General features: G+C 48.5%; 1 protein-coding gene across 1 annotated transcript; it reads left to right on the forward strand.

Annotated features, from left to right (window-relative positions):
- Positions 1 to 5723: 5723 nt before the first annotated feature.
- On the forward strand, positions 5724 to 6205 carry LOC126028454 (40S ribosomal protein S23-like). The gene has a single exon (XM_049787436.1). It carries the CDS (start codon positions 5724 to 5726, stop codon positions 6135 to 6137), a length of 414 nt encoding a protein of 137 aa, XP_049643393.1. The 3' UTR covers positions 6138 to 6205.
- Positions 6206 to 12192: the final 5987 nt, after the last annotated feature.

Here is a 12192-nt window from a genome sequence, read left to right on the forward strand (position 1 = left end):
TGTGCTCAGAAATCACTCCTCACAGGCTCAGGGGACATATGAGATGCTGGGGATCAAACCCTGATGGGCCACGTTGCAAGGCAAATGCCCTACCCGCTATGCTATCATTCCGGCCCCATCTGGCCCTTTTTTCTTTTTTTTTTTTTTTTGGTCACACCAGCCATGCTGGGGGGTTACTCCTGGCTCTGCTCAGAAGTCACTCCAGGCAGGCTCAGGGGACCATATGGGATGCTGGGATTAGAACCATTGTCCTACATACAAGGCGAATGTCCTGCCTCCATGCTATCTCTCCAGAGAAATATTCTATTATTTTTAAATATTAAGAAATGCGGGCCCGGAGAGATAGAACAGCGGCGTTTGCCTTGCAAGCAGCCGATCCTGGACCAAAGGTGGTTGGTTCGAATCCCGGTGTCCCATATGGTCCCCCGTGCCTGCCAGGAGCTATTTCTGAGCAGACAGCCAGGAGTCACTGAGCAGCGCCGGGGTGTGGCGTGTGTGCCCAAAAACCAAAAAAAAAAGAAGAAATGCACGTCTGGGTGGGGGTGATAGCACAGCAGTAGGGCATTTGCCTTGCATGTGGCCTATCCGGGATAGACCCAGGTTCAGTTCCCAGATTTCATATTCCCAATGCCAGGGGCATTTCTGAATGAAGAGCCGGGAGTAACCCCTGAGCACCAGGGTGTGGCCCAAAAGAAAAAAGAAAGAAAGGAAGGAAGGAAGGAAGGAAGGAGGGAGGGAGGGAGAGAGGGAGGGAGGGAGGAAGGAAGGAAGGAAGGAAGGAAGGAAGGAAGGAAGGAAGGAAGGAAGGAAGGAAAGAAGGAAAGAAGGAAAGAGAGAGAGAAAGAAAGAGAAAGAAAGAAAGAAAGAAGGAAGGAAGGAAGAAAGAAAGAAAGAGAAAGAAAGAAAAAAGAAAATAAAGAGAAAGAGAGAAAGAAAGAAAGAAAGAAAGAAAAAAAAGAAAGAAAGAAAGAAAGAAAGAAAGAAAGAAAGAAAGAAAGAAAGAAAGAAAGAAAGAAAGAAGGAAGGAAGAGAGAAGGAAGGAAGGAAGAGAGAGAGAAAGAAAAAGAAAGAAAGGAAGGAAGGAAGGAAGGAAAGAGAGAAAGAATGAGAGAGAGAAAGAAAGAAGGAAGGAAGGAAGGAAGGAAGGAAGGAAGGAAGAAAAGAAAAGAAAAGAAAAGAAAAGAAAAGAAAAGAAAAGAAAAGAAAAGAAAAGAAAGAACCAGATTCAATCCCCAGCTTCTCATATTGTTCCTTGAGCCTGCCAGGATTAATTTATAAGCAGAGAGGCAGGAATAAACCTTGAGTGCTGCTGGGCATGACCCAAAAACAAACAAAAATAAATGTTAAGAAATGCATTTTAGGGGCCGGGCGGTGGCGCTGGAGGTAAGGTGCCTGCCTTACCTGCGCTAGCCTAGGAGACGGACCGCGGTTCGATCCCCCGGCGTCCCATATGGTCCCCCAAGCCAGGAGCGACTTCTGAGCGCATAGCCAGGAGTAACCCCTGAGCGTTACCGGGTGTGGCCCAAAAAAAAAAAAAAAAAAAAAAAAAGAAATGCATTTTAGGGCCGGAGAGATTGCATGGAGGTAAGGCGTTTGCCTTTCATGCAGGAGGTCATCGGTTCAAATCCTGGCGCCCCATATGGTCCCCCGTGCCTGCCAGGAGCAATTTCTGAGCCTGGAGCCAGGAATAACTCCTGAGCACTGCCGGGTGTGACCCAAAAACCACAAAAAAAAAAAAATGCATTTTAGGGGCCAGAGAGATAGGCTGGAGGTAAGGTGTTTGCCTTTCATGCACAAGGCCATTAGTTCAAATCCCGGCATCCCATATGGTCCCCCGTGACTGCCAGGAGCAATTTCTGAGCTTGGAGCTAGGAGTATCCCCTGAGCGCTGCCGGGAGTGACCCAAAAACCACACACAAAAAAAAAAAAAAGAAATGCATTTTAGGATGTGGTGAGGTGGTGCTAGAGGTAAGGTGTCTGCCTTGCAAGCGCTAGCCAAGGAAGGACCACAGTTCGATCCCACGCATCCCATATGGTCCCCCCAAGCCAGGGGCAATTTCTAAGCGCTTAGCCAGGAGTAACCCCTGAGCATCAAAGGGTGTGGCCGAAAAACCAAAAAAAAAAAATGCATTTTAGGGGCTGGAGCAATAGCACAGTGGTAGGGTATTTGCCTTGCACACAGCTGAACTGGACGGACCCAGTGCCATCCCCAGTATCCCATATGGTTCTCTCAGCATGCCAAGAATGATTTCTGAGCACAGAGCCAGGAATAACCCTGAGCACTTCTGGGTGTGTCTCCTCCCCCCAAAAAATATAAATGCATTTTGCAGTTTCCTGGGAAAGAGTTCAACTGGAGTCCTTAGTTTGTATGTAGGAGGCCTAGAATTCCATGGTCTGTGAAGCACATACAGTAGCAAACACTGAACACTGAGTCAGGAGCCTAAGCACATTCACACAAAAGAAGAGGAGGAGGAGGAGGAGAAACCTTGATAAGTGTTTCATTGAATGGTATCATTGTACTTGTTTTTTTCTGCTTTAAGTATTTTTTTCAAATGTTTTTTGAAACACTACTAACAACTAAGTAGTCAAACAATGGCAGCAGGAGCCAGGGTACAAGCAGAGGATTGGGGGCAAGAAGGGGTTGTTAGGGTAGCTGCCTTGCAAGCAGAAGTGTATGTGTGTGTGTGTGTGAATCCAGGGTCCCAAAGGGCTGAGAGTAATGTGGCAGCCCGTAATCAGAACAGCACCACAAGCATTTTCCAAGCCACACAGGAGCCAGGTATGTGGAAGCACCAAAACAAAAGGGGTACACATTCTGGTGAGCACTATAGTTAATTATAAAGAAGTGAGAGTTTTATACCAGAAAATATAACTTCTGGTGAGTACATGTACAAGCACCTCAACTAAAGAAATGAAAAGCTCAGTGAGCACTATAGCTAAAAATGTGAGAGCACCACAGCCAGCTGTGTATGCAAACACAAACCAGAATAACCCCACCAATATCAAAGGGAAGAGAGAGAATACAGACAAAAAAAAAAAAAATGGAGGGGGCTGGAGAGATAGCACAGCAGTAGGGCATTTGCCTTGCACACAGCTGACCTGGATGGACCCGAGTTTAATCCCTGGCATCCCATGTGGTTCCCTAAGCTTGCCAGGAGCAATTTCTGAGTGCAGAGCCAAGAGTAACCCCTGAACACCACTGGATGTGGCCCCAAAACTTAAAAATAAATAAATAAATAAAAGCAAAATCAGAGAGATAATGTAGTGGGGAGGGTGTTTGCCTTGCATGCTGCTGCAGTTCCAAATTCAATCTCCAGCACCATGATGTATGATCTCTAAGCACCAACAGGAGATGCTACATATATGTATGTATGTATGTATGTATATATATGAAAGGCTAGATTTGATCCCTAGTACCATTAAATAAATTAACACATAAATTAATAACTAAATTCTTTTAAAATCACAAATGAACTTGGCAAACCAGATATGGGCTTTCTTTTAAAAGAACAACAGTTGGGGTCCGGAGAGATAGCACAACGGTGTTTGCCTTGCAAGCAGCCAATCCAGGACCAAAGGTGGTTGATTCGAATCCTGGTGTCCCATATGGTCCCCCGTGCCTGCCAGGAGCTATTTCTGAGCAGACAGCCAGGAGTAACCCCTGAGCACCATAGGATGTGGCCAAAAAAAAAAAAAAAAAATAACAACATTTGGGGCCAGAGCGATAGCACAGTGATAGGGTCTTGCATGGATCCAATTCCATATGGACCCTGGTTCGATTCCCAGCATCCTGCCAGGAGCAATTTCTGAGTGCAGAGCCAGGAGCAACCCCTGAGCGCAGCCAGGTGTGACCCAAAGAAATAAAATTAAAAAATAAAAGAACAACAATTATCACCAGATTCTTGTGCCTTTAAGCAAGATATTTAATCTCTCTGTGCCTCAGTTTCCTCTCCTGTGAAATGAAAATAATAGGGACCAAAGAAATAATACAGGGATTAAGGTGCTTGTCTTATGAACTAACGCAGACATTAAATCACCACATAAGTACCATGAGGAGTCAACTCTGCGTATAGAGCCAGAAATAATCCCTGAGCATAGCTGGGTATGCCTCTCCAAAGTAATTAAAATGGAAATATGGGGCTGGAGCAGTGGTGCAGTGGTAGGGCATTTGCCTTGCATGTGACTGACCTAGGACAGATCATGGTTCGATCCTCTGGCGTCCCATATGGCCCCCAAGTCAGGAGCAATTTCTGAGCGCATAGCCAGGAGTAACCCCTGAGCATCAATGGATGTGGTCCAAAAACAAAACCAAAAAAATGGAATAATATCACGTTAATATAGTTGTTATAAAAATTAAATGTGTCATGACAATCTCATAGAACATTGAAATTTCTTAGAACAAAGAAACAGGGCCAGTGGATAGGACACTTACCATGTAGCCATTCCAGGTTTGATCATAGGCCCACCAAGCACCACCAGGAGTGATTCCTGAGTGCAAAACCAGGAGTAAGTCCTGAGCATTCCTAGTTATAGCCCCAAAACTAGAAAATTAAGAAACATGTTGGGCCATAGAGGTAGCACAGCAGGCAGGGCATTTATCTTGCACGTTGCCAACCTGGGTTCAATCCCATATGTTCCCCCAAGCCTGCCAGAAGCGATTTCTGAGTGCAGAGCCAGTAGTAACCCCTGAGCATCACTGGGTGTGGCCCCCAATCCACCCCCAAAAAAGTAATGGATATGTAATGCAATCAAAATTCTTTCATCAGGCCGGAGAGATAGCATGGAGGCAGGGTGTTTGCCTTGCATGCAGAAGGACAATGGTTCGAATCCCAGCATCCCATATGGCCCTCCGAGCTTGCCAGGAGCGATTTCTGAGTGTAGAGCCAAGAGTAATCCCTGAGTGCTGCCGGATATGACCCAAAAACCAAAAAATATATATAAATAAAAGGAAAAAAGAAAAATACTGCTAACTCAGCATTTACTTGGGTTTAGTTATCACCACCGCCCTTGTTCTGTGTAATTTTATTAACATGTCAACTATGAATTGAACCAAAACCAGTAGTTCAAAAATGATGCATGTGTTCAAAAATTTGAAAAAAGTTTCCTTTTTTCCACTTTCATTCGAAAGCAAACACAACCCAGGACAACAAACTGACTCATGCCATTTCACTTGAAAATCCGGTTTGCTGTTCAAAGAAAAATTAACATTTCTTTGATGAACTAACCATTAGAAAGAGTTTCTAACAGGGCTACAAGTCAAAATCAATCAGAACTGTCTGTTTTGTACATCCCCTCCAGCTAAGAATGGTCCTTACTTTGCTAATGGCTTGTGAAAAAGGAAGCAAAACCCAAAGAAGGAATGCAAAATAAATGACAGGACCTGATACTGACCACAAAACCTCAAAAAAAATTTTTTTGTTTGTTTTTTGGGGGTCACACCCAGCAGCGCTCAGGCCTTACTTCTGGCTCTAGGCTCAGAAATCGCTCCTGACAGGAGCGGGGAACCATACGGGATGCCGAGATTTGAACCACCGTCCTTCTGCATGGAAGGCAAACGCCTTACCTCCATGCTATCTCTCCAGTCCCAAAACCTCAAATATTTATATCTATTCTTTCACAGAAGTTTGCTGATTCCTACAATAGGAAAGTAACTCCAACTTGTGTTGAATAATAGAAAAAGATAATGGGCTTTTTTTTTCGCTGGGACTCGTGCTGCCGGCAGGATGGGTACAGCTCGCAAGCTCCGCAGCCACCGGCGAGATCAGAAATGGCACGACAAACAATACAAGAAAGCGCATTTGGGCACGGCCCTGAAGGCCAATCCTTTCGGAGGTGCTTCCCATGCCAAAGGAATCGTGCTGGAGAAAGTTGGTGTTGAGGCCAAACAGCCAAATTCTGCTATTAGGAAATGTGCCCGTGTTCAGCTGATCAAGAACGGCAAGAAAATCACAGCTTTTGTACCAAATGATGGTTGCTTGAATTTCATTGAGGAAAACGATGAAGTTCTGGTTGCTGGATTTGGTCGCAAAGGGCATGCTGTTGATGACATTCCTGGAGTCCGCTTTAAGGTTGTCAAAGTAGCCAATGTCTCTCTCCTGGCCTTATATAAAGGCAAGAAGGAAAGACCAAGATCATAAATTGTGATGATGAAAGTACAGTAGTAAAATTTTCATGTGCCCAGAAAAAAAAAAAAAGAAAAAGATAATGGGCAAGGAGTAATTTGCAGTTTTTGTTTTTGTTTTTTTTAAATACTAACATTTAGAAAAAGGGAAAGTCCAGGGGTGAGAGATGAAGAGGCTGAGGAGCATTGGTGGTAAGAATGTTGCACTGGTGAAAGGGGGATGTTCATTTTTATTTTTTGAGGGGGTGTCACCCAGGGCAGTGCTCAGGGGTTACTCCTGACTCTATGCTCAGAAATCGCTCCTGGCAGGCTCGGGGACCACATGGGATGGCGGGAATCAAACCCAGGTCCATCCTGGGTCAACCACATGCAAAGCTAACGCTATACCGCTGTGCTGTCTCTATGGTCCCAGATAAATGATTAATGTCATAAATGATAGTTACAAAATGCTGGTTAATATTGATTAAATATCCCTTGCATTTGTTTGTTTATTTGTTTTGTTTTGAGGGAAGTTGGGTCACACGTACTCAGGACCTATTCCTGGCTCTGTGCTTGGGAGTGACCCCGGTGGTGCTCAAGGGAACCATATGTGATGCCAGGCTTTTTTTTTTTTTTTTTTTTTTTGGTTTTTGGGTCACACCCAGCAGTGCTCAAGGGTTACTCCTGGCCCTATGCTCAGAAGTCATTCCTGGCAGGCGTGAGGGACCATATGCGATGCTGGGATTCGAACTACCGTCCTTCTGCATGAAAGGAAAATGCCTTACCTCCATGCTATCTCTCGGCCCTAATGCCAGGATTCTAACCAGGGTCATGGACACCACCCTGGCAGAGGAGGCAAAGGACCTTCCCTCCGGCCTATCTTTCCTGGAACTTTATCTTTTTAATATTTATAAAGAGGGCAGGAGAGATAACACAGTGATAGGGTGTTTGCCTTGCAAGCGGCCAACCCAGGACTGACGTTGGTTCGAATCCTGGCATCCCATGTGGTCCCCCGTGCTTGCCAGGAGCGATTTTTGAGCACAGAGCCAGGAATAACACCTGAGCGATGCCCGATGTGACCCAAAAACCAAAAAAAAAAAATATTACTTTTAATTTAATTTACTTTTTTTTGTTTTTTGGTCACACCCGGCGGTGCTCAGGGGTTACTCCTGGCTGTGTGCTCAGAAATAGCTCCTGGCAGGCACGGGGGACCATATGGGACACCAGGATTCAAACCAACCACCTCTGGTCCTGGATCGGCTGCTTGCAAGGCAAACGCCGCTGTGCTATCTCTCCGGGCCCCCAATTTACTTTTTTTTTTTTTTTTTTTTTTTTTTTGTGGTTTTTTTTGGGTCACACCCGGCAGTGCTCAGGGGCCACTTCTGGCTCCATGCTCAGAAATTGCTCCCGGCAGGCACGGGGGACCATATGGGACGCCGGGATTCGAACCGATGACCTCCTGCATGAAAGGCAAACGCCTTACCTCCATGCTATCTCTCCGGCCCCAAAGAATTTTTTTTTTTTTTTTTTTTTTTTTGGTTTTTGGGCCATACCCTGTGAGGCTCAGGGGTTACTCCTGGCTATATGCTCAGAAGTTGCTCCTGGCTTCTTGGGGGACCATATGGGACGCCGGGGGATCGAACCGCGGTCCGTCCTAGGTTAGCGAGGCAAGGCAGGCACCTTACCTCCAGCGCCACCGCCCGGCCCTCCAATTTACTTTTTAATTAAAGAAATTACTTCAATTTGAGGCCCATTCCTTAATGATAGGTAAGAATTGCTTATTGGGCGGCCAGAGAAATAGCACAGCGGTGTTTGCCTTGCAAGCAGTCGACCCAGGACCTAAGGTGGTTGGTTCGAATCCAATGTGGTCCCCCGTGCCTGCCACAAGCGATTTCTGAGCAGATAGCCAGGAGTAACCCCTGAGCACCATCGGGTGAGGCCCAAAAACCAAAAAAAAAAAAAAAAAGAATTACTTATTGGATTTTGTATGAGGAAAGTGAAACTTGGGGCTGTTAAATTACAAGGGCCAACAGTTATAAGCAAAAGGATCAGATCCATATTATTTATGAATTCATTTTTGTGATGACAGGGGTGAAACAATTCTCACATATGCAAGTCTTATGTTTAACACTGAGCCCCAGTCCCAATCCTAAAATTAGAATAAGTGTAGAAGCCAGAGATATAGTACAAAAGGTCCACCCTTGCTGTAGGAGCAAAGGTTAGAGCCTCAGTCTCCTGTGGTGCTCCAAGTACCACAGGAGCAACCCCGGGTCACTGAGTTGGGAGTAACCCCTCAGCATCACCAGGTGTATCAAAAAAAAAACAAGATAAAACATACAAGGGGAACAGCAGGTAGGACATTTGTCTTGCTAGTGGCTGACTGGGGTTCAATCCCTGGCATCCCATAAGGTCCCAGAGCCTGCCAGGAGTGATTTCTGAGCGCAGAGTCCAGAATAATCCCTGGGTGCTGCTGAGTGTGGCCCAAAAACCAAAATTAAACAAGCAAACACACACACACAAGTCTATATGAGAACAGTGGAAAAGAAATGAGTCCTTATTTAATATTTTCCTTCATTAAATGGATCACTATCTCAATTCTAGAGCACAGGAAAGTGGTAAGAATAGCATTATTATGATTCCATTTTATTTGTGACTCAGTGAACTCAATAAAGCTCCTCAGATTTTTTTGTTTTTGGGCCACACCCAGTGGCACTCAGGGGTTACTCCTGGCTCTGTGCTCAGAAATTACTCCTGACTCGGGGAATCACATGGGATGCCAGGTTTGAACCAGTGTCTGTTCTGGGTCAGCCGCGTACAAGGCAAATGCCCTACCACTGTGCTACCATTCTGGCCCCAAGCTCCTTAGATTTATTCAGTACAATGATGAAGCCTAGATGTTTTGTAAGAGGCTTTCTGGTGCCTTCCTACTGCTACTTCCCTGCTGAAATGTCAGCATGTTAATATATATGACACAATAAAGCAGATTTGTATTGCTGTAATTCAAACTAATCAAGAAGTACCATTAAATATAAAAGTCAATTTTCATTTATTCCTTGCTGATATCTTCTAGAAGTTCTTAGAATGCACCTGGCTATGGTCTGTGCCAGGGACTGAACTGTAACTAGCCACATACAAGATAAGTACCTTCTCCCCTGTACTGTTTCTCCTATCTCTTCAGCCTTCCTGCTGGTGTTCTTACACAAAACTAAGAGCTTGCTGATTGGACAAGAAGAGACTTCTTGTACAACAGAAAGAGTTCATTTTCTGACTACCAGGAAATTAAAAGTTTTAAATGACCAGAGAGCTAACTGCAAGTTTGTCGGAAAGAGACCAGGGTTGTTTTGTTTTATTTTGTGTGGGGAGAGTGGAATTGGGCTAATAATCACAAATATTTGCATAATGCTTTCAGATATTAATTTTCTTGAATTTTTTTTACCAAAAAACACCCCTCCCCCACCTAAAGAGAGATTAGGAATTATGACATTTTTGACCACTTTACATTTTAGGAAGCAGAGGTTTAGAATAAGGAAGTAAATGATTTGCCCAAAGTTGCCAGGTTTGTCAGTGGCAGAGCTGAGACTCCAAACTGGGTTTTTTTGTTTGTTTGTTTTTTGGTTGTCTGCTCCCCGACTCAATGGCTCAGTGCTTGGGGACTGCTCCTAGCTCCCTATGGTGCTAGGTACTGGAAACAAGCTGGATTTTTTCAAGATCAGATTCCATCCTCTCCCTAGTACATTCCTAACTTCCCCCAAGTTATCTGAGCTATGCCAAGGCAATCCTGCAAGAAGTTAGAGGGGTAGAAGAGTGGTGAGTAAATAAAGGCGAAGACGACTGGAGGAAGTGTTCGACTAGGAAAAAAGATCACCACCCTCTCTCTCTCTCAGCTGCTGGGATTCCCTTGAGGTGCCGAAAGACCGCGGCCTACAGCCTACAATCCTTTACCCCAGCTTTAGATGCGATTATTTTATTGGTAGAGAGAATCGTGTTGGATTTATTGGTTGGTGATGCCAACGCTTCAAAGAAATCCAAAGGGTTTCCCCCCTTCCCTCATTCCCGAGAGATTCTGACAGCAGGAATGTTTAGCCTCACCCACAGGGGCCTAGGACTCCCGACTGGGTCCAGCCAGCAAAGAAAGTCCTGGGGGGAGGCCAAGAAGCTGGGGAGGCGTGGGGTCTATGGAAGGGAAAGAAGGCTGGGATGGAAGCGAGTGTTCAGGGAAGGGGAAGCCTGCATCTGGTGGGTTTTGAGGCAGCCATCAAAGGCAAATAGGGAATCGGGATGCGAGCTCGACAAAAACAATCTCCTGCAGTTTCCAGGAGAGGCTGGTTGGGGTTGCTGAGGGGCGAGAGGGAAGAAGATGCGAGGAGGGGAGCTGGTCCTGGGGCCGGAGGCTGGAGGCGGGCCCCTCGGCGCCTGTGATTGGATGCTCCCCTGGCCCCGCCCCCGTGGACCCCCTCGGCCCTGCAGCCCCGCCCAGGCCGCCGAGCGCGCGCCCGGGGAGAGGGGCGGGAGGAGGGGAGGATGCGAGAGGAGGAGGAGAGGCCGGGCGCGCGCGCCACTCGCTGCGGGCGGGCGGGCGGGCGGGCGGCCGGGCAGGCGCGCGCCCCGCGCGCTCCCGCCGCCCGCGTCGCCATCTTTTCCCCCCTCCGTCTGTCTGTCTGCCGTTTGGCTTTGTCCGTCTGCAGCAGCAACACCCCTCGGCCTCCCCCGCCGCCGGCTCGGCCCGGAGCCGCGCGAACGTTCCGCCGGGCCCGCTCCCCGGAAGAGCCCCGGCCCGGCCGGCCGGCGCGAGCCGCGAGCTGCGGCCCGGCGGGGGCGCCCATTGTCCGCCGTCCGTCCGTCCGTCCCCCCAGCCCGCCTGTCCGCCTGTCGGAGGCGGGGCGCCGGGGGCTCGGAGCGCGCGGGACGCCGAGGTGCCGGGTAAAGAGAGCGAGGGGAGGGCGGCTCGCGGCTCGCGCCCCGGAGCCGGCCTGGGGGATGCGGCCTCCCCGCCCCCGCCGCCGCCGGTCTTTGTCTGGACGCGCCGCGAGCGCCTCGGCCCGGCGGGGCTCGGCGAGATCCGGGCCGGGGGCGCGTGGGCCGGGGCGGGCCGGGGCCGCGCCGCGCCGCTGACAGCCCGGGGTGGAGCCGGGCGGCGAGGCCGGCTGGGCGGAGGCGTGGGCGTCCGGCCCGGGGGTCGCTCCCCGCCCCTCGATTTCGGCTTCGGAGCAGACGACCGTGCGGTCTGGGGCTTCGTCCGACCGAGCCCTCTCGGGAGCCCTCTGGCTCCGGGTCCCGGAATCTTCCTCCTGTGTGCGCAGGCGGAGCAGAGCCGCGGTGGGGTGCGGTGCGGTGCGGTGGGGGAGATCCTCTGGGCCGCACGCATGCATGCACGCCCCAGTCCAGACACCGAGGGGGGGTTGCCGGCTTACGTGACCAGCTTTTCTGGTCTCCTTTTTTCATTTTGCTTTTCTTCCCCCTCTTAGGCACAGCCAAATCCGCGGGGATTCCGGCGAGTTCACTTTGCAACGTGGGAACTGCAGCAGAGCTGGGGTGTGGGAGCGTGCGCGCCCTCTTTGCTTCGAACTGGGTTCCTCTTCCCCCCATCTTCTTCCGTCATTGTTGTTGTGTTTTGGGGTTTCTTTGTTTTGTTTTTTTTTTTTTTCTTGCCCACGTCAAGGGTGCGCGGTCCAGCTGCAATCTAACACCTGTGGGAGAGCCGGGCCCGGTTGGTGTTGGGACGACATTTGTTTGGCCCCTTACCAGGACTGCTCGGCCTCTGTTCCCAAGCCGACCCAGGTGCCTTGCCCTTGGAGAATCGAATCCCAGTCCACCCATCTGCCCATTTCGTTTTTTTCTTCCTGAAGGTGAGGTGTAGACAGTAGCTACATTCAGCTATTTTCAGGAAAATAGATACATATATTTTACTGATGTTCATCCGGTTATAATTTCGTGGGCGTTTCACGTTTGGCCTTGGGAACTGTGGCGGTGTGAAAAGTGAAAGTGAAGGAGTTGAGCTTCAGGACAAAGTGCTCAAGGGCTATCGCGTTTACTGCCTATGCAGCTGACCTCGGGTACCTGGCTGGCTGAGCTGTCACAGGTGGCCTTTGAAA

This window comes from Suncus etruscus, chromosome 14 (assembly GCF_024139225.1).
Source record: "Suncus etruscus isolate mSunEtr1 chromosome 14, mSunEtr1.pri.cur, whole genome shotgun sequence".
Taxonomy (NCBI): Eukaryota; Metazoa; Chordata; class Mammalia; order Eulipotyphla; family Soricidae; genus Suncus; species Suncus etruscus.

Bases quoted from the DNA above. Each gene is read 5' to 3' on its own strand.
- LOC126028454 (XM_049787436.1), top strand. From the start codon at position 5,724: ATGGGTACAGCTCGCAAGCTCCGCAGCCACCGGCGAGATCAGAAATGG.